The following is a 26,992-nucleotide window of genomic DNA, read 5'->3' as shown; positions in this document are numbered from 1 at the left end:
AAGACCACCATAGCATGATGCAGCTGCTACCTTGCTTTACCATAAAGATGATGAGTTCAGGATGTGCAGTTGCAGTTTTCAGCCATTCATAGACTGTTGGTGGCACAAAAGGTTAAGTTTTGGTCTGATCAGACAGAATAATCTTCTTCCATGATTTTAGTTTACTGTGTGGCAAACTGTTAACAGGAAATCTTATGGATTTCTTCAACTTTCAACCATGGCTTGTTGTTCTAACCAACTAACACAGCTTTTATTTTTAAATAAAGGCTATGTAGTGTAGTGCACTATTATTAGTTGTCCTGATTATGTGTTTTTGCACATAGTTTGGTGGACATTTTGGCCGTACCTTTTCCATTCTTGGACATTGGGTTCAACTGAGCTCTGTCCAAAGTTTGGGTTATTGATTTATGATTTAATGCTGCTCTAGATTTATCAACAACCTTATCCCTGACTTGTATGCTATGATCTGTAGTCTTCATTTTGCAGTTCATTCATCAATGCTTTCTAAGAAGCATCTGAGGACTTCAGAAAACAGCAGGGTTTATACTGAGAGAAATTAAAGATGGAATTTTATTGAGGCCTGTCAAAGTAAAGCATGTTAAACGTATGTGCATGCCACACTTTTTTGATTTTTATTTGTTAAATCTTTAAAACACAGAATTTTCTTCCTGCTTCACAATTATTCACATTTTCTATTGAGCTGTGGCATAAAATCTCAATAAAATACATTAAAATGTGTAGTTGTAAGATGACAAAAAAAACTTGAAGGTTTATGTTAAGTTACTGCTTTGTTCTAATTGCACACTAATCTTTTTTTTGTTGTTATTTTGAACAAAGACAAAGGGGATGCATGTTGAGCATTAATACTCATCATTGAAGAGACATGTCAGTGGGATGTGATACTATTTGAAATAAGCCGCTTTCAGCCCCTCATTCCTTAGGATGAAGCAGCTGCGGTAAAATTGCAGACTGGCTGCAGATGAAGTTCACAGGGTGTCACTGTGTTAATGGACATACTAAATCAAGAAATCAGATGCAGAGCCATCTGATTTCCTGAACCTTACAGGGGAAAAAAGTGTAGGAGGATCTGAAGTGGAGGAAAAGTGGTTGAAAACGAAAAGCCTCATAAGTTGCAGAGCGAAGAAGATTCCCTCCTGCATTGTTCTGCTGTCATCAACGAGAGCTTGACAATGTTATCTCCTCTTATTCCCCTTCCCTCTTCCTCTCTGTCATCCCTCAGTTGCTTTTGATATCAACCCATCTCTCAGGTGTGAGGCAACAATAGATGCCAATCCAAGACCCTTGTAATTAATCTTTCTTGGTTGAAGGTGTAAGGGGGGATAACATAATACCTGTGTAAGAAAGTTGCCACTTTTGAGGATTTTGGATTTGTATAGCTTAGGCACAGAGATAAGAGGCAAATTATATTTTCATCAGAGGTAATACAAAAGCAGTGCAAAACACAAAAGCTCAGGAAAATGGTTGTGTGTGAAGCGGGGGGAAGGATGGGATACACATCGAGCTGCTGTCGCTTCAGTGTAATACAGCTTAGCATTTGATGGGTGCAATCAGGAGCTGTGATTTCTATAGAAGGGATTAATCCATTTACTCTCCGCTGGGGACAGGTCAGAGATAGCGGCTCTTTTCTTCCCGTGTATTGATCTGTCACATCTTTCTGCAGAGTCGGAGAAGGAACGACCTTCAATTCGTCGCCGCATGTCAACAGTGGAGCTGTGACTTTATTTGATAATGAGACCATCACCTTGTTGGGTTGATCTTTATTCTCTGCAGAGTGGCTGATAGAAATCCAGTTCCAGTGATTGCAGATATTTAGTTTCTTTTGTGGAGCTCCTTTCGCAACCCTTAGTCAATTATATACAGTTCCTTGCAGAAGTGTTAATACCCCTTGAACTTTTCAACGTTTTTCAATGTATTTAATCGGGATTTTATGTGACAGACAAACACAAATAGTGCAATAGTGGAATGGAAAGAAAATTATATGTTTATTTTTTATATGCAGGTTAGAATATTAGGGACATGGCAAATGTTTGGAGAAGATGGTCTGGTCAGATTAGACCAAAATAAATCTTTTTTTATTTTGGAACATGATGTTGGTTGCATAGTCCTGATAAAAAAAAATAAAATACTAAAATTATAGTCTCCCTATTATTGCAAACCTGGAAACCTTTTGCTATATTTTGTAAAAAAAGTCATTAGTTTCAGCCAAAATTGGAATCAGCAGGTCAGGTTTTTTAGAGATTGGTGATTGGACAGAAAATTGCAATTGGTGAACCCCTACCTACTTCTAAGTACATTAATCACTGTAGTAATCAATGTAGCGGCCATTAATTGAAAAAAATATGTATTTAACAGTTGCTGAAGGAGTACTAGAACACGTTTCGACTGTTCACGTTTTTGACAGAACATTTCTAAAGAAAAAAACATGTTAAAATTGTCTTTATTGATCTTCTACATACTGTATTTATATAACTCTATTTCTGTTTCTATCTTCTCAAAGCTGTCAGAGTGTTTCCTAAGTACAATACTAAATAATTTGACAATTATTTCAGTAATCAATTCATCACAATAATAAGATGAATCGTTTTAACAGTCATTTTGATTGGTTAATAAAACTGCCATTACAATTATTACATGCTACTCTTCTTTGAGAGAGCACAGAATTATCCCGGTCTTGGATAATGGGAGGACAAATGCTGCTGTGTAAAATAACACACAAAGACGAGCAGAATTTGGATAGTGACTCAGTGTTTTTCCCCATTGTTCCAATCCAGAGTGGAAAGGGGCCCGAGGCAACCAGCAGCCCAGCGCAGCAGCAAGGCACCTGGCAAGCACCTCCACTCAACCAGAGCATCCAGAGGAAGGTGACCATGATGGGACAGCAGCAAGCGGGACCAGGTGGAACACCGCAGGCTAGCCGTGGGGGCTCGGGAGACGCACAGCAAAGCAGGGTGTGACATGAAAGAGATCTATCTCTCTCTCTGTCTCTTTTGTTTTAGGACACTAAGAATCTTTTTACCTGTAATGTATTTATTACCAGTGTAAACTCGTGTTTCATGGCAACTCCCAGCCAAACCGTCTCCTGTAAAAAATGATTATGCCGGCGCTGGGTAGATGTAGCAATCATGCAGTAGGACAGACCGGTGTGCCAGGTTCAGGAGTATTGACAGGCTGAAAGCAGCAGAACAAGCAGGGATCCTCTATCTCCCCTGGCCGCTCTGCGCACATGTCACCACCAGGCTCTTGTCACTGGTTCCAGACTCGCAGATGCTGACAGTGTAAGGCAGCCACCACTACGCCTGCATGGCTGCTCTGCCTTTATGCTTCCTCAACCCCCAGATACACACACACACACTCATAACCATATTTCCTCCACCACCTCCTCTTTCTGCACCAGGGGAAACATACCTCTCTCTCACACAAGATCATATGAAGATATGTCATGCAGCCTGGCATCATCTTCTGACGTTTATGTTCTGTGTAGAAATATGATGAGTCAATCACGTTAAAAGTCTGAAAGGCACAAGAGGAAAAATGTGTGACGTTTTTTAAACGTATCTTTGCGCAAAGAAACGTCGTATCTTCAACAGAAGCAGAGTTAAAAAATTTTTTTTTTCCAAGTCTTGTTTTATTTATTTTTGCTCACTGCTTGGTTTAGGTTGTCGTATCGGGCCGGGGTCGAGGTAGAGGGACCGGTCCGATGGGACGGGGTCACCCACTACCCACTAGGCAGAGCCAGAGAGGAGCAGAGAAAGAACACAGCACTGTGTGCATCGAGGGCCTCTCCACATCTACCACTGAGTTTCAGCTTAAGAACCTCCTCATGTCTATCGGCCCTATAGAGGTAGGACACACCACATCTTTAGAAAGGTTCAAGTTTAAAATACATTTTTGTAAACTTTTCCTGATTTAGTTTTAGCCACAAACATCAATCTCATTTATGTGGGTTTATTTGATGGAACTGACCTTCTGATAAAAGAGTGGCTAGAAGAAAGCAATTTTTGAAGTAAATGCAATATGTCGAATCCTGTGGTGTACAGCAAAATTTTAGTGTAAAACAAACACTTCAATGGCAGTGGCAGCATTATGCTGTGGGGTTGCTTTTTTTTCAAGAACAAGGAAGCTGTTCAAAGCTGATTGAAAGATGGATGCACCTTATATTGTGTTGATGATCTGGCAAAGAAGAGATCTGTAGAGCATTTTCTGTGTTGAAGTGCTCTTATTCATTATATGCTTATATATAAGGACATCTATTTTACATAGAGAAATTGTGATGAAACTCAAGATCACAATTTTACTGTTGGAAAAAGAAATGTTGACATATTTTTGCCATGTTGCTCTCCCCTTTCCAGTTAGTATTTACCAGATATGGATCTTGATTTGGGACAAATTCTCCATTTAGAAACCTTGAATCTTCTGTAGTTTTTATGCCAGGCCACTATTTGGCTCTGTGATTGTAGCATGTCGTCAAAACATAGGTCTTAGCTCTCACGTCATTTAGAAAACAGTAACCAAGTTTTCGTGTGATTCATATGTATTTTTTGTCAGAAGTTGTATTAAGCTGAACAGGTTCCGTGGCACCATAGAGTACAATCCTATCACCCATTGCTTTTATTCGCCCGTGTTCTGGGCATGTGTTCTTTCACAGTGTTTCGCACATCTGCAGGAGTTGTTCTTAAAAACTCCCACTCTGAGACCTGGTTTCAAAAAGTGATCGCGTCAGAGACTCGAATCGATCACTGGGAATGTGTAACACAACGGCTTTATCGCAACAGAAATGTTAGTTTCACTTAAGAGCAGCTTTGTGTAAATGGGGCCTGAGTAGCAAGATTAGAAACTGATGTTCACAGAAATACTTTGTCTAATTTGACTGAGCTTGAGTTACTTTTTGAAAAAGAAGGGAAAAAAGTTCAGTTTCTCAGATGCATTGAATACAAATTTATGTCACACTTTTTAGATTTCTAATCCTTTAATTTCTCTTTAATTTTGCTGTTTTGCTCTACTATGTTTGGTCTGTCACCAGTAAAAACATTGATGCTTGGTGAAAAAATATGAAAGAGTTCAAAAAGTATGAAATGCATCTCTCCACCAGTGTTGAAATGTGATCTCTTAGCGCCCTCTGTTGGGTTGATTTTGAAGTTAATGAATAAATTACCCCAGTTGGCCCCACCACCCCCAGGTTCTCTTGTGTATTGGATGAGTATCTCTCTTTATTCAGTTCGTTCCTTCTCTGTCTCCTGCAGATGTTCAAAATGATGCCGCAGCAGAGAAAAGCTATTGCCAAATTTTCCAACCCCCAGCATGCTGCGAGTTTCCAAATGAGCTTCCATAGGTAATCAATACTCACCTTCCTTTCATCTTTGTTTACATAATTAAATGATTAGTAGTCCTGATAGAGCCTGTGATGATTTCACGTACGGTGTCTCTCAGCAATCTGTGGTACAAACAATATTATCACCATTGCTACACAGGCACATGATTGATTTGTCCCACATTGATGTGTCGCTGACTGATGGCTGAGGAGCTCAGCAAATCCACCAAAGGGTCTCTTTCTCCTGCTGTGGTGGGAGTCTCTTGTGCAAAGCTCTGCTCCACGTGGATACAGGATTATTTCTTCAACGCACTCATCGTCTCGCCACAGATTTCATCATTCGTCTCCCTCCAGTTTGGACATGTGAACACAAAGACAGTAGCTGTGTGCATGCATGTGTTTGATTCTGCCTGCCAAGTGGCTGTAGTTTTAAAATAGCATTGTAGAGACACTAAACAGTGAATCATCCCTCGATGTTTGAACTTTCTTTTTTTCCCCCTATCTCAAAAGGACATGGTAAAATCTATCATGGGACAATTAATGGTTGCTACCCTCTTCATTGAGTTATCTATAATAAACTTAAAAAGTCACTTGATTATCATTCAGTTTAAACACCTCATAGTATGTTTATTTTATACTACGGTTTCATGCAGGGAGAAGTTTGTGGTGTCATTTTTACTCCCTCGCTGTAGATGGCAGCATTTTATCTCTTTCGTTGCATTGTTGGTTTCAGCCTAAGCTTATCCTCATGTTGGTTTTTTGGCCAATGGCGCCATCTAGTGGGGATGTTTCATGCAGGGACAGAAGGGACATGGATGCTGATGGGATGTTTATTATAGCAGCAGCTGAAGTCAGAGATCCTTAGATGATTTAGTTTTCAGAATGCCAAGCACTCTGAAGAGTTTGTAAATACTGTTTAGCCTTTCTGGTTCTCCTCAGAGTCCTCTGGATTTAAAGGTTAAAGAATTTCTGTTTTTTTTGTTCTGAATGTAATTCAGTCTTTTAGCTGTTGACTGTAAGGCATTGGAGATAAATGTTTTCTTTTGACATGCAGTTTGTTTGTTTGTCAGATTATGTACTTGTCAAAAGTTCAGAGCTGTACCAAAAATAGAAAGTTTATTATTATCAAAGTGACTTGATTTCTTATAGTTGGCAAGTTCCATATTTAGAATATTTTTTTAAAAATTACTTTGGGAGAGAAACTGCTTTCATTCATTCCTTATTCTTTTTTTAAGCCAGAGAAAGGATCTAAGATTTTGAAGTCATCTGATTGGTTGGTGCCTTATAACTGAGCAGGGTGGTTTACTTGGATTTGAAATCATTGTCACTGCTTAACACTATTAGTATTAGTTAGAAGAACAGTCAAAGAAATTTAACTGAAAACCTTGTACTATAAATTGAATTCACACAAACACTCATCTGAACATGCTGAAGTAGTTCAGTTAAAAGCTATTGGGGAAATTACCCAGATTTCTCCATTACTTATTATGATACATATTTTTCCAAGTTTTTCTGTCTTTTTATATAGTAATACGTAAATCAGTGATAAACGGGGTTTCTGTGACATTTCAATTGACATTTAAACTCATTTCATCTCCCTTTTTTTCTCCACTACATTTTTTATGTATTCCACAAAAATATCACTGACGTTGGTGACATTTAAATATTATTCGTAGTAAATGTTGAGGGAGCAACCATTAAACTTCTAGTGGTCCTGTATACAAGTAAACAAGACATTTTGCTCTTAATTTATCCTTTTTGACTATTTCTTTCCTTTCCTTGTGTTAGTCAAGTTGTAACAAGTTAGTTTTTTTATATGTAAAAGCTGAGCTAATTTGTCCTGAGAGAAATCCTTTTTACAAGTGGTGTGTTTCTATTTTAGAGTCACAACGAGAATTGAAATTTCTGTTCATGAGTGAAAAAACAACAACAAACGTTTAAAGGAAAACAACAACAGAAAAATGCTAATAAAAACATGGCCAATATACCGTAAACATGCTGGTATGTGAAGCCGGTCAAACTTTAGCTCAACGATGTGTGCTTGGTTATGTGTGACGTTCGTGTGTCTGGTGCCTTTATGACAACGTCTATTTAAATGTGTGTTATATTTTAATCTTTGGTACTTCACAGAAGCTGTGAGTTTGTGGGTATTCACCAACTCAGGATTAAACCATTTCTAAAAATATTCCTTAGGTTTAAATATTTAAGAGGTAGGCCTAAAAACATGCGACCTCATAGTCCATTTTTGCACTGATTTTATCAGGAATATTAAACATTTTAACATTCAGATTTTACCGTGGTGACATCCTGATGTGCAGCCTCATAAAACAAAGTCTGCATAATTTTACTGTGGTATAATTTAGATGAAATAAGGATAGAGGAAAAATTGGAGTATTAAATATGGATGTTGGATAGTTTGATAAAACTTTCCCTTGGCTGCTTATCTGGATGACACCCCAAATGAAGATCCTAATTTTGTGTCTTAAGCTGCAATCTTGTTGTTTACAAGTTCTTGTTTACATCTGACCATTCTGCATGTGTCACAAACGTTTTTAGTGATATTTCCTTAATAATTTGGGTTTAATTTAAATAATTTATTTAAAGAAGCTGCACATTCATGAAGTTACTGCACTAAGATATTAGTAACTGAAGGTATGAAGCAATATGTTACTAATTCCCTCTTGTAAACAAGAGGTTTTGCATTTAAGTTATACTTTGTGTCTGAACTGACTTCAGCATGTTTCATTCTCTTTGATTTAAGTTGAGCTATTTTAAGAGATTTTTTCTTTATATGTTTCATGTTCCTGTGTTTTAAGTTGTTGATTTTTCTTAAGGTATTAGTAAATCCTGTGGATTTGGAAGAAGTATCAGCAATGCTGCTCATAATGACAATATTATAAGACATTATGTCTTTATAATTCCAAACACAGATTCACGTTGAATCTTTTGTACTTTACAGTGAAGAATTACTTGCATACAAACTGTGAATAGTTGAACATTATGCAGTAATTTTGCATATTAACGAAATATTGCAGTGAGCTGTTTAACTAGCAGCAACTGTTTCTTATCAGACCACATGTGGTAACATATTTTTTTTTTGTTTATTTTTTTCCTCTTATTTTTTATTAAGAAGTTCTATCAATCTATTAATTGATAATCAGAAGGTTTATGCCAGCTTTGATCAAAAATGTAATGTAGTTGGATGCTCAGAACCACTAATGTATTGCTGTTTGTTTTTGTATTAGGCCTCGGGATCCAGATGATATGAAGATCTGCTGTAATCTTCATATTAATGTTCTTTTATGTTTTTTTCCCCAGATCGATCCCATCCATTAAAGACGCACTTATTGTGGTTTAAGCCTGAGTGACCATATAAATGGCCTAGCATGTAGTTAAATGTATTTTTCCTTGCTAGTTCAGCATACTCGTATTTAAAGTAGATGATTTAATAGAGTTGCAAACATGAATCATTTAAAAGTGGCAATGTTTCAGTTCTGTAACACAGGATTTTACTATTTAAACAAAGGTGGACTTTTTAAACTGCTATGCTGTATTGGCCATTAGCGTGGTTAGTAAAAATTGTAGCATTTGTGTGTTCCCTTGATAATTCAGTTCCCTACCTGAACTATGATTTGCTAAACAGAACCAACATTTTCAAATCCAGTATGTTCCCTAACAATCCCAAGTTGATAGTTCTAATGAGTGAAATGGAATATCTTTGCTGTACTCTATCAAGCCTTCGTGTTATCTGATGAAAGTTATGCTCTTTTTCACTCTTGTGCTGCCTCAATGTAGCTCAGACATTTGTCAATATGCTGTGGAAAATAGTTTCCTTTTAAATATCTTCTTAACGTTTCTTTGCTTCTCCTGACTTCATCTTGCTGATGCTGAACATAGTTGCTTAGTCTTTGTCTTCTTCTTTCAGTAACAACTTTAACACTGAAGAGTACTCTTGCTATCACAAGCAGCATAGGCAGGCCTAACTGAAAATGTCCAGTTGTTTATTCTGATCATAAACGGATTTTCCTTTGGTCATTTCTATTATTTAGTCAATACAACTACATGTTAGGATTATTTGTGGATTTGTTTTTGTCTGTGTAATATTTAAAAATCTGATATTACTCTTAAAATTAGAGTAAGATCAGATTGTTTCTGTTGTTTTTTTTGTATTAAGGGAAATTGCACAAAAGAGGAAGTTGAAGCTCATAAAACCTATTCAAATTCAATTCAAACATGATATTTTTTATTTCAAACATGATAGCAATATAAAGTAAAAAATTGTTTTGTTTCACTGGAGGTACGTGTTAATTTTACTTGTGTTCTAAAACCCCCTTGCTTTTCTTCAAGGCCTTGTTTTTTTAGAATTAAACCAGTAGATTTGCTTTATCAAAAGAATGCAATACGTTTGTTTCTTTAATTTTGGTTTCTGTCAGTCTCTGTTCCATGCCTCTGAACATAGGCTTGTCTTGTACAAACTTTATAATCGGTTTTTAGACTTTGTTGATCCCTGTAAACCTAACATAATTAACTTTTTTTTTCTTTTTTTTCCCGTTCAGTTTTATTTTTTTATTGTATGTAGTCAGGTCTTCTCTGTGACATTCCTAGTCTTTGGTATGATCCACTTCTTGTACTGTTTTAGTCACACAGGCTAATAAGTTTTGCATTTAGTACTGTCTGTAATGTCTGAATTAAATCCATGCACTTTATCTTCAACAGAATAATGGTGATCTGAGCACTTTGATGGGCCAAGGACACTCCTGTCTCATTAATGCTGCTTCATATGCTTAACACTCAGGTTTTCTTTCAGCTGTTCAGTTCCTGGGCTCAGAATGAAGGTTTTATGTTGACCTTTTTTCCCTGAACAGCTGCAGCTGATCTTTGGTTGCTGCCTCTTCTTTCCTTTGCTCTTCCACTTACTTACGGCACACAAACTTGACCATTTCTCATCTTTCCTTCCACACCTCTGTTGAGTGAATTGCAGCAGGTTGGCCTCCCTGGATTACCATTGTTTGTTAGCCCTGTGGATGGAGGTTTCCACTTATGTGACGACTTCTGGGCTCGCAGAGCAGACACGTTACTCTAAAGAGAGCCGCTTTATGGCTTTCTCTGCACCAAAGGGTCCTCCAAGCTTCTTGACTATCACTGTTTGGTCAAACTCTTTAAGAAGCCACTATGGACTCCTGATGTCAAACTGTATGTTGCATCAAACAGTGACTAAAGAAATCCAACATGTTGGAGTCTTGATGGAAAATGTTAACAAAGCATCGTGTTGTGTCTTTACACCCTTGAGTGATATTTCAAATGTGAAATGATCAGGATTATGTCTGAAATTATTGTTCCATTTGTTCTGATGCTGTGAATGTGGAAAATCTTCTACAATTATGTACATTTGAACTTGCAAAATGTTTCTATAAAGTTCTGATTTGTTACATTGGAAAGCAAAGATGGAAAATAAACTACTTGACACAGCAAATGTGTTCTTGACTAATTGGGGGAGATGGGTTTTTGATAAAGGATTTAAAAAGAAAGAGATTTCCTTTATACTTGTTGATTCGGTAATCAAATTATAAAGATGCTGCACATTTTTCATTTCTTTTTTTTTTTTTGCTTCAATCACTGGTTTTCTAAACTTAGCATGTATATTTTTTCATGGTTTTGACCATGAGTTTGCTTAGATTTTTCAATATGACATTTTACTTGGAGGCCTCACAGCTTGCTTTTGTGCAAGCTGTGAATCTGTTGGTCTGTTGGATGAAAGATGGATTAAATTGTTGCATTTTTCTGATCATGCTGACCACTGAAAGAGCCTTGCACTATTGCCAAATTCACCATATCACACTAAAGGCAATATGATTTGCATATCAGCATGCAACTTGAAAGTAAGTGCTCATTATTTGGTATAAGTGGGAAATGAACCATTAACTTTCTGATTGATTTCCTATTGCTCCATAGGCTTCAAAGATTTTCTCATATACAAAGTCTCTCAATATACAAAGTCTGGTTTGGTCATTTGCTGGTCATGAATAATGCATCTTGGATCGTAGAAAAATGCCATCAACCACTCTTATTAAAGTTGCATTTTACTAACTTCTGTTGACCAGTTTAAACAAAAGGAAATACTGTAGATCTTGATATAACTGTTGTTTTAACTCTTGGTGTTATTTCAGTGAGTCTGTAGTGTTCAGCCTCCGGTGTTCATGATATTCACACTGGGATCTCATACGGGCTCATGCCTACCCTAACAGAAGCCACACATAGTACTACTCAGGCCAGAGGTTCCTGCAGATGGTGAGAAAAGATGGTGCAGAAAATGATGTGCGGATCTATTTTCAGAGTAGCTGCGGTCATACCTTTCATTTTTATTACATATTTTTTTGATGAATTAACATTCTTTAATTTATCTTAGAAAGAGTTAAGACCTTTAGTATTATTTTGGTGTCGTAGTATTTATATATTTTATTTGTTGGAGTTGTTTTAGTCATTTTGGAACTGCAAAATGACTAAAACAACTAGACTTCTCAATTATTGTTGAAGTGTATCAGGTTGTTGATGCTGTTCAGTTCCCTCTGCCGCCACAGAAGAGCAAAAAGGACTTTGATGGACCAAGCCAGCCAACACCATTTGCAGAAACTGGGAGTTTTGTTTTCCAGCAAAACCAGACTGTTCATGTTTGCGAATGTCAGCATTTGTAAAAGCGATTGTTGAGCCCTGGCAGACTGAGGGCCCCCAGAGGGATTAGAGGAGGCTCTGTTTACCTGCTCTGAGGAATGCTGCCCTGCGCGGACGCTTTTGTATCTGATGGGGACCCAAGGTCACAGCGCCGGCAGAGATGGGCCGCTTTGTCTCCTCCCTGAAGTTTCCACCTCACAATATCAACAGGACAACACAATGTGGGAGAAGAAAAGGGAATTCCTGCTCATGTTGCAACAGTGCTCAGAAACTCAGGTTCGCTGCCCCTTTTTACCTTTGAAAGCTCAATGATGGATGACTTTTTGTGTCAGTTTTTCAATCTGTATGGCTAGAACTTCCTAATTCCCACCATGTTCTAATTCACTTTTAGGGAATAGTTACTAGTTTTTCTGTTTCAACTTTAGTGCAAATTGTTGACCAAAATTCACCACTTTAGTCATTTTCTTAGGGTTTTTTGACTCTGGTGGTCTGTATTTGACAGTCAGCTAACAAGAAAATGAGTTGTGAGTGAGGGGGAAGACTTGTGGCAAAGGTCAACAGACTGGGACTCAAACCTGTGATGGCTGCATATACGAATGAGATGTCCATACGCCACCATCTGAAAGGACTATTAAAGTGTCTTTAGCCTCAGTGTGAGATCTGTTTCAGAAAGGACAAAAACGTTGAGCGTTGTCAAACTCTTCAGATCATCTACACCAACTTTTTCTGTCTGCTGCTATCAGGAACACCAGACTGCTGCACTGCTTTCTGCCCCATCCTATTAAAATGAGGCACTTTGTCTTATTGCAGGTATTGTGTTTGGATCGTATATGTGTTATAATATTTTTAAGGCAATCTGTTGAATGATCTCAAAGAAAGGCTGCTCAAAGTAATTTGAACAAATTCCTCAAAAGTATTTTATTTCAGTCAGTACATCCATTCATTCTTCCAGTTATCCAGACTAGGTCACATGGCTAACAGATCCAGGTCAGTAACCCAGACATCCCTGTCCCCTGCGACACGCTCCAGTCCATTCAAGGCAACCCTAAGGGATGTCTAGGTCAGAAACTTTATATATGGTGCCTGGTTTGTGTTCTTGGTCTAACCCAGGATCTCCTCCCAATGAGAAACCTCTGCAGGAAACCATCTAGGAGGAATCTTAGTCACATGCCAGAACCATGTCAATTTACTCTTTCATGCTGAGGAGTTCTGGCTCTATATAAAGAGTTCCTCATGGTATTGCTGAGGCTCAGTCCAGCCACTTTTACAGGTTCTTGTTATTCTGGTGATCTGATCATAAGCGAGAGTCGAGACACTCTCACTAATAAATCTGGAGCTCCATTTTATGGAGAAGTGTTCTCTTTGCTTTTTTAAAAGTTAGTTCTCAATTGTAAAAGGATTTCTTCCATTGGGTGAGGGATGCTGTCTTTTCCTGAAGTGGATTTTGTGAAAGTGGATTTAACCTTTGACCAACAAAAATAAACTATGTTAGAAATCTAAACTCAGATTATTTCTGTCATGCAAACATTTCTCGTTAAATCAGATCAATTTGTGCCTTTTTGTTTCCAGTGTGTTCCACGTTCTCCAATTATCAGTACCTCTATTTTACCACACGGTGTCACCATTGTACTGACTAATAACCTCCAAGCAACCGTGCAAGAAATTGGCGCTGGAATCAATTTAACAAAGATGCACCTCGAAAGCTCTCCATTAAGCGCTAAACGCGTACTATAAGTCTGTATGAAAATAGCGGAGGATTACAGAGATTTGCTCAGACTAAGTGAAGCTGTGATGTGATTTTGGGACTATATTTCCTACAGCCCGTGTTTGACCTGAAGCCGCCGACACCGGTGGCACAACAAACACGCCCCTGTTTAATCTGTCTGCACGTTGGGGAAGTTATTTGCAGAGGGCAAAGCTCGTTAAATTTGACATAGGCTCTCAACATTTCACAAGCATGCAAAAGGCAGTTCAAAGCGCAATATTCGCCTCACTCTCTGTGTTTCTCTCTCTTTCTGTTTTCATTTTTTGTTCTTGAGTGTTCCGCCATTAATTCAAATAATCCAATTGGAACTCAGAACGCCAGATTCTTGTTCATTATTGCCACACAGTTTGCAAATAGAAAATTGCATTAACATAAGAAATAAAGCTAACTTACGAGCCTCGAGGGTGGGTCTTCTTTATATGGTGATTTCTTAAGTGGAGCTCATTTAGACAAAGACAACTGCAATTTTCAAGATTTTCTTTATCTCATTTTTGTAATAAACATATAAATAATAAACTCTAGACATTTCTTGACACATCGCCCTGTTATGAAAGTTAACTGGTATGGTAGAGACTATCCAGACATGTGCATCTGCCGCAGGTCATTTTCTATACATAGAAAACTATGTCCCTATTACAAAATATGAAAAGAAAAAAAACAAAACATTTTAGTACATTTACAGGAGTTACTTATTAATTTATTTAACGAAGTTGCTTCAGTACTACTTTAATGGTTACTGAACTGTCAAAATCAGCAATTTTTGACACGTTCATTTCCTCTGAAGAAAACAAAGAAAATAGAAACATACACACACACACACAGAAAAGCATAAAATGCAGACATGACACCAAAAATAATAAAATAAAATAGCAAATAGCAGTACAAGAATTCCAATACTTTCCAAGCTACTGTATTTTTTTTTAAATTAAAATATATTCTCATATCTTACACTATTTCAAATAACGAAATGTGATTCGGCAGCAAATCTAATTTACATTTCTGTGTATAAAAATATAATTTATGGAACCCCGCAAAGTTTGTTCTATACCCCCAAAATATAACAGTCAGTTGCACATGTATAGTGATCTTCTTCTCTGTCCAGTTATTTTTTTTTATTCATTTTTATATATTTTTTTGTTGTTTTTCTCCGTTTTCAAATCTTTTTGCTTTTTGTAGTTGAGATATACAAAAATAGATTATGCACAATTTGCTGCTCGCATCGTTTCACAATCCATTTCTGTGACAGCAGCAGCAGAGTTCACATGAGAATAAATTATTCAAAGAGGATTTTTTTTAAGGCTCCATTCATTCATTGAAAGGGGACGCATCATGGAAAAGTCACTGAAATAAATATCCCAACTCCGCTGGGGCCTTTTTGTTCGTTTTTCTTTTCTTTTTTTTATTTTAAGATTATTATTATTATTTAATATGTCATTCTACTGGATAGTTCGAGGGTCCTACTTGAGTCTGATTTTGTTCCTGTGGGGGGGGGAGGGGGGATTTTCAGCTTGGGTATGCTGACATTCCCAGTGGATGGATCGAGTGGTCGTCCAAGAGCCACGTCCCCAGCTGGTAAAGAAGTTTGGAGTACCAGTGGACCCCCTCGTTGTGCGCGCTGACCCGAGGCCGGGAGATGAACAGCGAGGAGGACACCCAGTGGGCGATCCTAACGGGCGCCAGGGCCCAGTGCGCAAGCTGGTGGTCCTCGATCACTGCGTAACAGGATGCCAGAACCTGATCCACCACCACGGTCCCCTGTGCCGTCACGGGCGCGAAGGAGCCCTCGTGCTCTTGCGTGTAAATCCGTTTCACGTTCACGGCCACGACTCGCCTCCGCTCCCCGTCGTAGACGAACACCTTCTGTCCGGGTCGCACGTCGCTGGCGAACGTTGCCGACCGCGTGGAGTTCTCGCGGGCGACAAAGATGAGGTGCGCGGCGGTGAGGGTGATCTTCTGGCCCGTCTCGGTCTCGATCACGTAGAAGGTCCTCCTGGTGGTGGAGTCTCGGTCTATGAACATGATGAAGTCGGTGAAGATCGGGTTTCCGACGCCGTCCGCAGCCAGGACTCTGTCCCCGGGTTGGAGGTCTCTGACCGGCTTCTTGGTGCCGTCCTGCAGGGTGACTGTGGAGGATCCCGGGAAGCAGCCACCTGACTTTGCTGCCACTGAATTTTCTGTTGGAATAAAAGTTTATGTAAAGTCATTACACTGACTCAAAAAAAAAAAAAGAAAACGAAAAAAAAAACCAAACTTAAAATGTAAATGTTCTTGATTTTCCCCTGAGCCTTTAGTCATTGATTCATGCTTGTTGGAGAGTGATGTTTTCCTTAAATCTGACAGTTCCTGTGAGACCACAAGGCTTTAAGATATGTTATAACCACTATCAAAGAACTACATTTCTTTCCATTTTGTTCAGTCTTGACACATTTTGATGAGCCCAAAGATTTTTGCATATTTAAGCTCTTTCGGTTGTTTTGTATCAAATGTGACCTGAAACATGAAAGTTCCTGTAAAATTACAAAATTTAAATTTATATTATAGCCATCATACAAAACCTGCTGAAGAAGGCATTTCTCGACAGGTCTTTCAATGTTCACATGTCTTCTTGGCCCTATATGCATTTTTATACTGATGCCAAACTGGCTTCTTTAAACAAGATGTTAAGCCTGATTTTTTGTGTGTGTGTGAAATCAAAAGACTTAATCTCATATAATAATCATCATTACAAAAACACCTAAGAACTTCTTTTTCTTGAACTTATTCATTTTCCACAGGTCTCAGTGCTCCCCCATGCATGTGATATATGTGTATTGACTTAGTCTATAACCTGAAGGTTTTATGATGTTAGAAAATGTAAAGTCATTGCCTTAATTAAAGAATCATTGCCTCTCAAATTTCTTCAGGTTTCACACATTTGGGGTCTCCATGATATCATATGTGTATCAGCCTGAAACTTGATTTTCTTTTTTCTTTTTTTTTTAAACCTCAGCTGTCATTCAAAAGCCACTCAAGAACTAATTCCCCCTGATTTTATTTATTTTTTTTATTTTATTTTTTTTAGCCTTTAGACGTCTTGACGTTCCTGTATGCATTTTGCATATTGATGCCTCGCAGGCTCCTTGATGTCAGATGTGTATTAGCTTGGCCTGTAAAACCTAAAAGCCTGGGCTCATCTATCCTTAATTAGAAAAAACCCCAATAAAGAACAAGCATTGTTATTCTAAATCAGCTTGGTGGATGGAGCTACTCTTGGTAAAGAACACTCATGCCTTTCCCAGCTTCTCTCCCCATATTTACTCAGGTGCAGAAACCTCCATGTGACAATTCACACAAATAGGCGACTCACAACTACTATTTACCCAGTGGAGCCACTTTTCCATGCCTCTCGAGTTGTAGATTTGAATTTAAATGAGTGCCCCCGGACTCTTAAATGCTTGCTGTTGTGCAACATCAATACACCCCCCCTCCACCACCACCCTGTCTACCACCTCTCCTTGCTTTGTTGTCAGTCTTGATGACGATAATTTTGGCCTTGGTGGAAGCTCTTCACATACCAGTTTCTAGGATCATGCAGGGAAAAAAAAGAAAGGGGGAAAAAAGGGAGGTTTTTCTACTCAGAATTTGGGGGCTTTTAATCTTCTTTTAAGGTTCCTGAGCATGAAATGAGGTGACAACTGCAAACCAGATTTGGCTAACATTGTTCGGCCAAATCCTTTCTGTAAAGTCGCATGACCCCTGATGACATGTCAGCCTAGAGCATACTGTGATCTCAGAACGTGTGACATGAATGAGAAATAAGGGATTTATCAATAAAGTGTGGACTGAGAGAAGCGCGATGGTTCATCTGTCAGTGGTAAAGGGAATTTAAGTGTGATGCAGTTAAGGTCTGGATTTTATATATATATATATATATATATATATATATATATATATATGAGACAAAATGAGACAAAACAGAAGCCAGACATTTCACAAGTGATACTGAGATCTAAACACACTACATCATTATATTATGTATTTTTTAAAGAAATGGGATTTATCTAAAATATTGTTGTATCCTTTTCGTGGAGCTTTAGCTTTTCTGGGTCACAGCCAGCAGCCTTGTTGAGACTGCAGTGTGTCGTTCCCACTAGGAGACGGTGTGGGGCAATGTAAGCTTAAGGAATGAGCTGCATGGTAAATGCTCACAAATGGATGATAAGTGCTCATACATCACTGCCTGAAATATTCCTGTGAAATTCCTTCCTCATCACCATTGGTACTGCCAGGAGGTGTATAACGTAGATTAATCAGTCTCATTTGAGATCATTTTTAAACAGAAGATAATTATTTTTAATCTGCAACCTGTTGCACCTGATTGACTGCTGTGTTCTTTAGACACCATGGGTTTGTTTTCTACGCTTCCCAGAAAAGCATCTAGAAAAGAAAATTGCCTTATTTTTCTGAGATATAACTGATGACCAACCCTTTATAAATGTAAACCTGTTTCTGTATATTTTGTTTTCAAAAACAGGTTTCAAGAATCAGACCTGAATATCTTTAGTCCAGGTATGACCTGTTGACACATTGTGATTTTTATGCTGCACAATATAAGGTTGGTCTTGATGCCAAAAAAGTATTGAACATCTCCCTTTTTTCAGAAGCAGAATGTCGATTTCATAGTCGATATTAATTAAAAAACATTTGTGAAATACTCCCTGAACAACAATAAGAAGAATCTGAATTCAAATAAGTGGCTAATCTCTCTGAACGTTTATATTTTCTTACAATACCCATCCTCTATTGACTAGACAACTCAGTGAGTTGTAGGAAACCAATTCAACGACAACTGACATTAAACCCTTTTTCCCAAGCACTATTGTTGCCCCCTGATAGAATTACATCCTGGGCTGTGAGCCAAATTGACATAATAAAGAAAACCCAGTGGTAAGAGAGAGACAGGTACTCCTTCCTGGCACTGCTTGTTCCCCAACCCTAGCCTCTCTACATGGTATATGATTTGATTTGCCTCAAAGGTTAAACCTCTGCCCTGGAAATGATGAGACACCCAAGTTCAAGTTGGAGATTGGGAATCCAGCATTGTTGGTTGTTGTTTTGATAACAGCAATTAGCAAGGCTAAATAATAAAGTTTTCCCCTATTTTTCTGTATAAAAGTTCACAAGTGGAGCTCATACTGAAACACAAGGTAATTGGTTAAAACACTTCATATCAGTTTTTATGTGTGGCAGCCATGTTGGATACTGAATTTAGGGGATACTATTGTTCCATTTCTGTCAGGAAAAACTGAACATCCAATATTCAAGTACAAATATAACATAGACATCCCACCCTGAAGTTATTCATTCCCCCTCCTGGAAAGCCTCTTGGATCATTACCAGGACAAATGTAGTGTTAACCAGTAGGACATGTTTTAAAACAAATCTGCAGCCATTTTTAATCAGCTCCCCTCACTTTTCTTTGCAGGGCCATCTGATAAGTCCAGAAAAAAATCCTGAGCTGCACCTGCTTTTGAAGATTCATTTGCACAGCAGTGTGCACCTCATAGCTCCCATCTTAATGCAACGTTGCAAGCAGGGGAGATCAAGGGGGGTAATCGCCATCCTATAAATTACCCCTAACCCACCTCCAGTAACTAGACACTTATGCGTAATACTGTACATGAACATAAATTGAGAGGAGTAGTCAAGTTACAACTCCGACTTCCTCCACAGTCCAGAAACATGACTGTCAGGTTAATTGGTCTCTCTAAATTCTCCCTAGGTGTGAGTGAGTGTGTGTGTGTGCATGGTTGTTTGTCCTGTCTGTCTCTGTGTTGCCCTGTGACAGACTGGCGACCTGTCCAGGGTGTACCACGCCTTTTGATCGGAACGTTAGCTGGAGATAGGCACCAGTACCTCTCCTGACCCCACTAGGGACGAGGGGGTTAGAAAATGGATGGAAGAATGGATAGTCAAGTTACATGACAATGAGTCACATTGTTGCTGTATTTGTTCATATAATTAAGTAGTGTTTTTTTTAATTTTTCTTATTTACCTTTAGAGTTGCATTAGGGACATTTTCTCACCCTTATATATTGATACGGTATTAGAAAAACTGCAATTCTGTGATGACTTGATTCTGATTTTGGTCCCTATCTTCTCCCCATGCTCTGTCTTTTAAAATGTTCTGGAGACGCCCCTGCTTACCTGCTTTCACAGAGCAGTGGATGTGGGCCTTTGACTCATAGTAGACCCAGTCGAATCCGGCTTCCACGGCGAGCCTGGACAAGGTGCCATATTTGCTCTTGTCTCTGTCTGAGGTGGTGATGTCCACGGCCCTGCCCTCATAGTGCAGGGACTCGTCAAAGTGGTGCCCGTCCTCGTCCCAGCCCTCTGTGACCCGGAGTTTCACCCCGGGCCATTGGTTCATCACAGAGATGGCCAGCGAATTCAGCTTGTCCTTGCATCTCTGCAGCGAAGCAGAAATCAGGTAAATCAGCTGAGAGCAATGCAGATCATTCAAATAAATTGAACTAAAAACATGTATATTTTTTAATCCTATTGCCACACTTTCATTTGCACACTATCTCCATTAAACATCTGCTTGATTTTTTATATATATATATATATATATATATATATATATATATATATATATATCCGTAGCAAGGAAAGATGAACATTTGGACTCGGTGAAGCCTCTCCATCCCCACATGAATCCATAAATTCTCTCAGCTGTGCTGAAACACTGCACCTCTGATCCTGAGCTTGCATTTCTCAGTGTGAGCAGCAGCGTCAGAGGGCACAGCTCGGGTAAGAAAGCTGCTCATGAAATATGGATAAAGCACTGCATTCGCTTCACTGGCCCTATATCATCTGGGTCTTTGGTTTCTGGAAGGTGCGTGAAACGTCCCCCCTTTTCTCCCTATCAAAGAAGGGACAAGATAAGCACATTATAAACGCTCAAGCTAATGTTTTTTGTTTGCTTTAAATCAATAACTGGTTCTGGGGGTGATATGAAGATTATCTTTCCTTAAAATGTGTGTGTGAGCACTCAGTGAAGATACTTGGCCCTCTCCAGGACAACTGTTCTCAATATGTCAAATAAAACATCACAAAGAGTCCTTTCAGACATAGGACAGGGGGGGGGGGCACTTTCATTATTCTGCTCCTGCAAAGTCCTGGAAAACGTGACATGCCTCCTTAAGTGGAGGTGTTATTAGTTTGCTGACAGACAGACCTGTGAAATATCAGAGGAGCCTCACGGACAGCTCAAGATTTCTGAGGTTTCACAGAGACCTTTAATCTGTGTGTCACACTTGTAGCATGTGATGAATAAAAAAAAATGTGTTTTTGGGGGGAGCAACTCACAGAGTGGGGATTGTCGTAGTCAAGAGCCGTAAAAAGCTTGAACCCTGTTTATTAATTCATCAGGTCGTGTGCCGCAAATCAAGCCAAATTCTGCTCAGCCACCATGCATGAAGCAAAGCCCAGCAGGGAGCCTGCAAACCTGCGCTCTTGCGCTCCGGAGGGGTGAGGCGCTCAGCAGCCCGCCTCTTAATCTTTTTTCACAAATGATTTGGTTAGAGGAAACACTTATCAGCTACCTGTCAGTGCAAACATCTCTTTCCCCCACTCACTTATTACATAAATACCTACTTTAAAAGCGATTTAATCCATTAAGTCGAACTCATCTAAGTTAAAATAGAAATCAGAGACAGAGACTTAGACCAGCTAGTTAAAAAGGAAAAGATGATATTTCATAAAGAAAGTAGAGGATACGCTCATCTCCACCTGTTTATTATGAGACACACGGAGCTGAGCGGTGAAGCCGCAGTAAAAGCGGCCCCGTTACCTTTGGAGCTCTGCTCCTCCAAAACTGTACCAGACTAAACGGGATAGTTCTCAAGTTCCCTGGCAATGAATTGGACTTCCTTCACTGAGAAGCAGGGTCGCTTCTCCTTCGGTGAATTGTTTTATACATTTTGTCACAGCTCACATCTACCAGAGTTACCGCCTGCGCGTCTATCACCGAATATCTATTTTCTAAAGCGCCAGAGACTGGGTTAAAAACTGCGCGTAAAGTTCTGCCCGCCAATGCGCGCAACCTAAGGCACAGTGCAAACCACGCTGGTAAATCTTTATACATAAGGCTTAAGTCACCTTCAGTCGCCATCACTTTGCCTGGATGTTAACTCATTGTAATAGTTTTATGTGATGTAAATGAAAAGAACGGCGATCAGGTCTGCTACTTGGACTCTAAGAAGTTAAACTTTTGCTTCAAGTCAAATTGAGGATGCCTTGAAGCTCTTCAAAAATAAGACATGGTCCAGGTTAACAAATTGGCTGAAAAATAAACAATGCTACACAAGACTACAGTAACGAAGTTATCACCCTCCCTTCCACGCGTGTTTAGATCTATTCCAGGAATAACACCCAAGTTCCTTTAAAACCCCCATTTCTATTGGAAATGAACCACAGAACCTCTAAGTTTATCCTCACGGCTCGACTCTGGAAAGAAGCCATCCTCCAAGGCCTATAATTTCCTAATCCCCATCTTTTGGTAACTTAAACGTATCGGATAGAAAGGAGAGAGGAGGGATATGTGGGGAAGTCTGAGACCTCACGCACGCAGCGAATATTTCATCGGAGCCCATGTCTGGTGCAAGGCGCGAGTTCAGAAACTCCAGCGCGCCACCATCGCCACCATCACTCCCACCGTCGCATTTTTATTCTCACTGAGCCGATACGAACCCAAAGCTGCCTGTTCAGTGTTTTCCTAATTCGCCGAGCTCTTAGTGCCGAATGCAAGGACGGAGAGACGCGGCGTCCTGCAAGCCTGGAGACATGAATCGAGTCGCGCAATAAGATCTGCCGTCCTTCCTGCAAAACGCGCTTGCAGAAAACGGCCAACCGGTCCACGTCCACTGGCTCCCCACCCTTTAAGAAATGCAACATCTTTCACTGCACCGCTGCGCGCACAATCCAGAGGGAAGAAATGTCTAAAGCGCATCACCAGGGAACACAATAATCACCTTAATCCAGAAACACACACACACACAAAAAAGAACGAGGCTCTGCAGAGCTCTCAGATGGAGCCTCGTTCAGATACAAATATAGATATGAGGAGATGGAGGAGATGGAGGAGGAGGAGGACGAGGAGGAGGAGGAAAAGGGTGGGTAGGGGTGTGGGGGGGCGCATTAATATTTCAAATTCACTGTCACAATAATGAAGGCCGAGTGTCCTGACTGTCCGCCTGCATATCACTCCTCCAGCTGAATCTCTGTGCGAGAAAGTCCCAGGCTGGCGCATCAGCGTGCATCTGCATTTACAGTGAAGTTAAAAGGCTCAGTGTGAAGAGTTCAGACTTCACCTAACGTGCGCAATCAGTCTGACAGGGAGGCTGTTGCAGTGCGCAGTGATGGTGGTGGAGGAAGAAAATATACAGAAAAAAAAAAGATTATTCAGTGCTCTTACCTGAGTCATCATCCTGTCGGCTCCTGTGTTCTCCTCATCCTTGAAGATGATGTCTGTGTTATAATTGGGAGTGAGCTCTTTAAAGCGCTCGGAGTTCCGTGTGATCTTGCCCTCGTATCTACCGCTCGCCCCCAGGGTCTTCTCCGCCACATTGGGGATGAACTGCTTGTACGCCAGAGGTGTCAGCTTCTTGGGGTGTCTCCTCCTGCCGTAGCCCCTGCCCGGTCCGCATCCCATCGCGGAGGACACCAAGGACAAGCAGATGAGAGCGACAGAAGCGATTCTGGTCCAGCGCTGATGCATGTTAAATATAAAATAATGAAGAAAAAAAAAGATCTAAAAAAAAAAAAGAAAAAAAGAGTCACCGCTGCGGCTGCTGTCTTATCTCAGCTGCAGATGTCCTTGTCTCCTCTCTTCTCCCTTTTTTTTTTTTTTCCGCCTGCGTCTCTTGGTCTCTTACCGCGGCAGGTGCGGAAATGAGCGCCTCAGACTGATGGTAATAACGGGGCACATCGAAAGAGGATATAAAAAAAAGAAAAGTAGTGAGAGAATTATAAGCCACGGGATCTCTGGTTTAAACTGCAGCCGCTCGTGTGAGCCGAGCGCTTTTACTGCTTTGTATTATAGCAGCGATCTATAGCAGGGGTGGGACTTAATTGGCTCGCCTAGACAAACCCTCCTGATGTTATCCCACTGAAAAAAAGGGGGGAAAATCAGGAAAAAAAAAAAAAAAGATTTTCTCCCACCTTACGGTTAGTCTCCCCTTCTCGGAGGACGCGGGCTCCTCCTCCATGGGAAAACATTAATTATGAAGCAAAGCGTCTCCAACCCTCCCGTTTTCGAGCCTATTCACATCACAGGGAGAAACTTGCAAAGTGCTGGACACAGATCTGAAATCAGTGTTAAGTTCTCCGTGTGTGCACCGGGGCAACTCTCCGCATGGAGACACTCGTGGACGCGCAGTGCGCATACCTGTGTTGGATGACTTCGCCGTGATCCGTGTCCAGTGAGGATAAAGACGTTAAAGACATAAAATAAAATGGAGATCTCGCTTGGACTTGAAACGACCTGATCTGGCATTCCCTCTGTAAGAAAAAACAAACAAAAAACCCCATAAAACATAAAACCTATGCGCAAAGTTGCGCAAAAATGCCACTGGTGACACTTTTAGATAATCTAAAGTCTTATGAGATTCCAGTAAACTTACTTGAATTGATGTTACGATTTTAACGGAAAATAGTCTAAATGTTTGTGAAAAAAATCAGGTCTTTGGTGCGCTCGTGCTGTGCGCCATTTTACACATCCAAGCAACAAGACAGACCAACAGAAAAAAACCCAACATATTTTGTCTTAGATCCTATTGAAAAACTAATCAGGGACACCTACAACTCCAGAGACCGTTAGAATGAGCGGGTTTGATTATCAGATGAGATTTCTACGTATTAAAGCACTCAGAATTAATCAAATGACCTCCACTGTTTTGCTGACCGGTTCAAAGCAGGGCATAGCTGTGAAGTTAAAGAAAAATAATCTATGTTGTCCATTTTTTAAGAGTGAAAATAAAAAAAAAACTGACATGCAATTACAACTGTAAGCCTTCAGAGGTTTGTCTCTACCTGCTTAGAACATCTTGAGATTGAAATGTTTGTCCTTTTTTTTTTTTTTTTTTGCATAAATAGCTTAAGCTCAGTGACATTGGATGGAGAGTATCTATGATAATCAGTTTTTAATTCCTGCCATAGATTGTTAGATTTTAATCAAAACTTCAACTGAGCTTTTCTATGAATTTTTTCCTGCAGGAAGGTGAACCTTTATCTCAATTTCACATCTTTTCACACAAGTTTTAGTCCACGATTTTACTCCTTTATGAACTCTGAGCAGCTTCTCTGTCTCAAGTGATGCAAAAATATCCCCGTAGTTATCATGCTGCCTTAATACTTGTCACTTTAATTGATCATGTCTGGTAGGTTTGCAGTTGTGCCTTTCAGTGCACATTTTCAGATGAGTGATGAGTGAGAACAGTGCTCAGTAAGATGTTCAAGGCTTGGAATCTGACCCGTCTTTAAATTTGTCCAGAACCTTCTCCCTGACCTGTGTTCCCTGGTCTTTGTGAAGATGTTTTTAGCAGAAGTTCTCAAACACATCTTTGGGAATTCCACATAACAGCTGGACTTATACCCAGATTAAATGACAGAGGGGTATCAGAGAAAAGGATGATTATAGCAAATGCATATCACACATTTTAGGCTTGTATTTGTAGAAAAAAGAAATTAAAAAAAACACCTAATTGTTCTCCAACTTCACAAATCCAAATAAAATACAATGAAAGTTGCAAATAATGTGACAGACTGTGGGAAAGTACAAGGGGTTTAAATATCTTCGGAAGTTTTTGTAAAGATGAAGGGTGGTGGAGTGCAGACATAATCATGTTCCAGTTTGCACCTGTACTGTTTTCTTATGTATGCAACTAGACTTTATGCGTCAGCAATATAGGAAAGCTGCTTTGACCCAACACACAAAAAAATTAATTCTTGTTTGACATAGCTTCACTCTGTCAGTCCTAACCCCTCACTGCATTCAAGACACATGAGTTCAGACAAAAACAGATATTCAAAACAGTTTCAGGTATTAAAAAAAAAGATTTGTCTCATAACAAAGAGTAATTACAGACAGAGGACTGTTTCGGGGCCAAGCTTGGCTCTCATCACACAAACTGCGTGGCACGTTCGCTCTGAAGTGAGGACAGATATGCCAGGCTTTGGTGTGGCTTCAGTCTCATTAAAGCAGGCTCTGGCTGACCTCCAGTCTGGTGTTGTTCAAGCCTGTGCCAGGCTTGTGGGAACCAGAGGGGGTAAGACTACCTGCTGCTCAATGAGATCGTGATCATCAGCTACTGGCCAAAAGATGGCGTGTGCACCTGGCAAACTGCTGTATAATCCTAAAATGCTTCCAGTGGTGGATTTCGGTTTGGGTGTTTTTCTTAAGATGTCCTCCTCCATAGTTGGTTTTATAGATGAGCTAGTCAAACATAAGGCTCACAGCAATTATGGGAGCACCACAGTCAGTATTTTGCCTGGTGGACCTCAGAAGTTTCCTTCAGTACAAGTAATCATAAAAATGTCTGTCAGGCAAAATAAAACTCATGATAAGGTGAATACTACAGGCCAAAGAGGGTTCTTTGTAAATTAAGCGAGTGACAAAACGCAACGCAGAATGAAATGAATTATGGAGAAATCGCAATGAATTATGCAGCCGAAGGAGCGAGCTGCACTGATGGGTCTGAACTTGAGTTTCTCCCGCAGAGGAAACCAAGAATCTTTCAGGCAGACCTGGGGCAAAGAATATTTGCAAACATTACACTTTAGTGTTTAGCTTTGGTCTACGGCAGCACCAAATGGGTGGAGTTAGAAGCTAAAAGCCAAGGGAATCTCTGCAGGCAGACAGCACAAATCTGGTAAATGAGAATAATAGGAGACATTTTCTTTTCTTTAACTGTCTAAAGGAACAATTTAAAACAACATGATTTCATCGACGATGAAATGATATGTAGCTTGATATGATATTTAAATTTTTACTTAAAAATAAAAATCTACAAAAGCAGGAATGCACTGATACACTAATTAAAACCCTGTGACCAGACAGCACACAAAAGTTTAAAACAGATTTAGGTTGTAAAATAACATCTCCCAGGACAAAGTTAAAGCCATCTTTTGGAAATGAAAAGAGTGAAGCAGATAAGGTGTCATGGTGACTCTGGAAGAGCTACAGAGGT

At 39.7% G+C, this 26,992-nt stretch overlaps 2 protein-coding genes across 2 annotated transcripts in view; one reads left to right on the top strand and one right to left on the bottom strand.

The window, feature by feature from the left end:
• Positions 1-10,802, top strand: part of rbm33a (RNA binding motif protein 33a) — a 34,830-nt gene extending 24,028 nt beyond the window's left edge. Inside the window, exons 16-19 of the mRNA XM_028005676.1 lie at positions 2,793-2,969; positions 3,677-3,862; positions 5,262-5,350; positions 5,490-10,802. Coding sequence (XP_027861477.1) covers positions 2,793-2,969; positions 3,677-3,862; positions 5,262-5,350; positions 5,490-5,538 — 501 coding nt within the window. The 3' untranslated portion in view covers positions 5,539-10,802. The remainder of the gene's footprint in view (positions 1-2,792; positions 2,970-3,676; positions 3,863-5,261; positions 5,351-5,489) is intronic.
• A 3,421-nt stretch (positions 10,803-14,223) lies between these two features.
• On the bottom strand, positions 14,224-24,106 carry shha (sonic hedgehog signaling molecule a). The gene is made up of 3 exons (XM_028004257.1): positions 23,221-24,106; positions 19,950-20,211; positions 14,224-15,937 (listed from the first exon to the last, which is right to left on the bottom strand). Exons 1-3 carry the CDS (start codon positions 23,521-23,523, stop codon positions 15,267-15,269), a joined length of 1,236 nt encoding a protein of 411 aa, XP_027860058.1. The 5' UTR covers positions 23,524-24,106; the 3' UTR covers positions 14,224-15,266.
• Between the last annotated feature and the right edge of the window lie 2,886 nt (positions 24,107-26,992).

Source organism: Xiphophorus couchianus, chromosome 21 (genome assembly GCF_001444195.1).
Source record: "Xiphophorus couchianus chromosome 21, X_couchianus-1.0, whole genome shotgun sequence".
Lineage (NCBI taxonomy): Eukaryota > Metazoa > Chordata > Actinopteri > Cyprinodontiformes > Poeciliidae > Xiphophorus > Xiphophorus couchianus.
The sequence above is the reverse complement of the archived record's forward strand: the minus strand, read 5'-3'. Positions and strand labels throughout refer to the sequence as shown.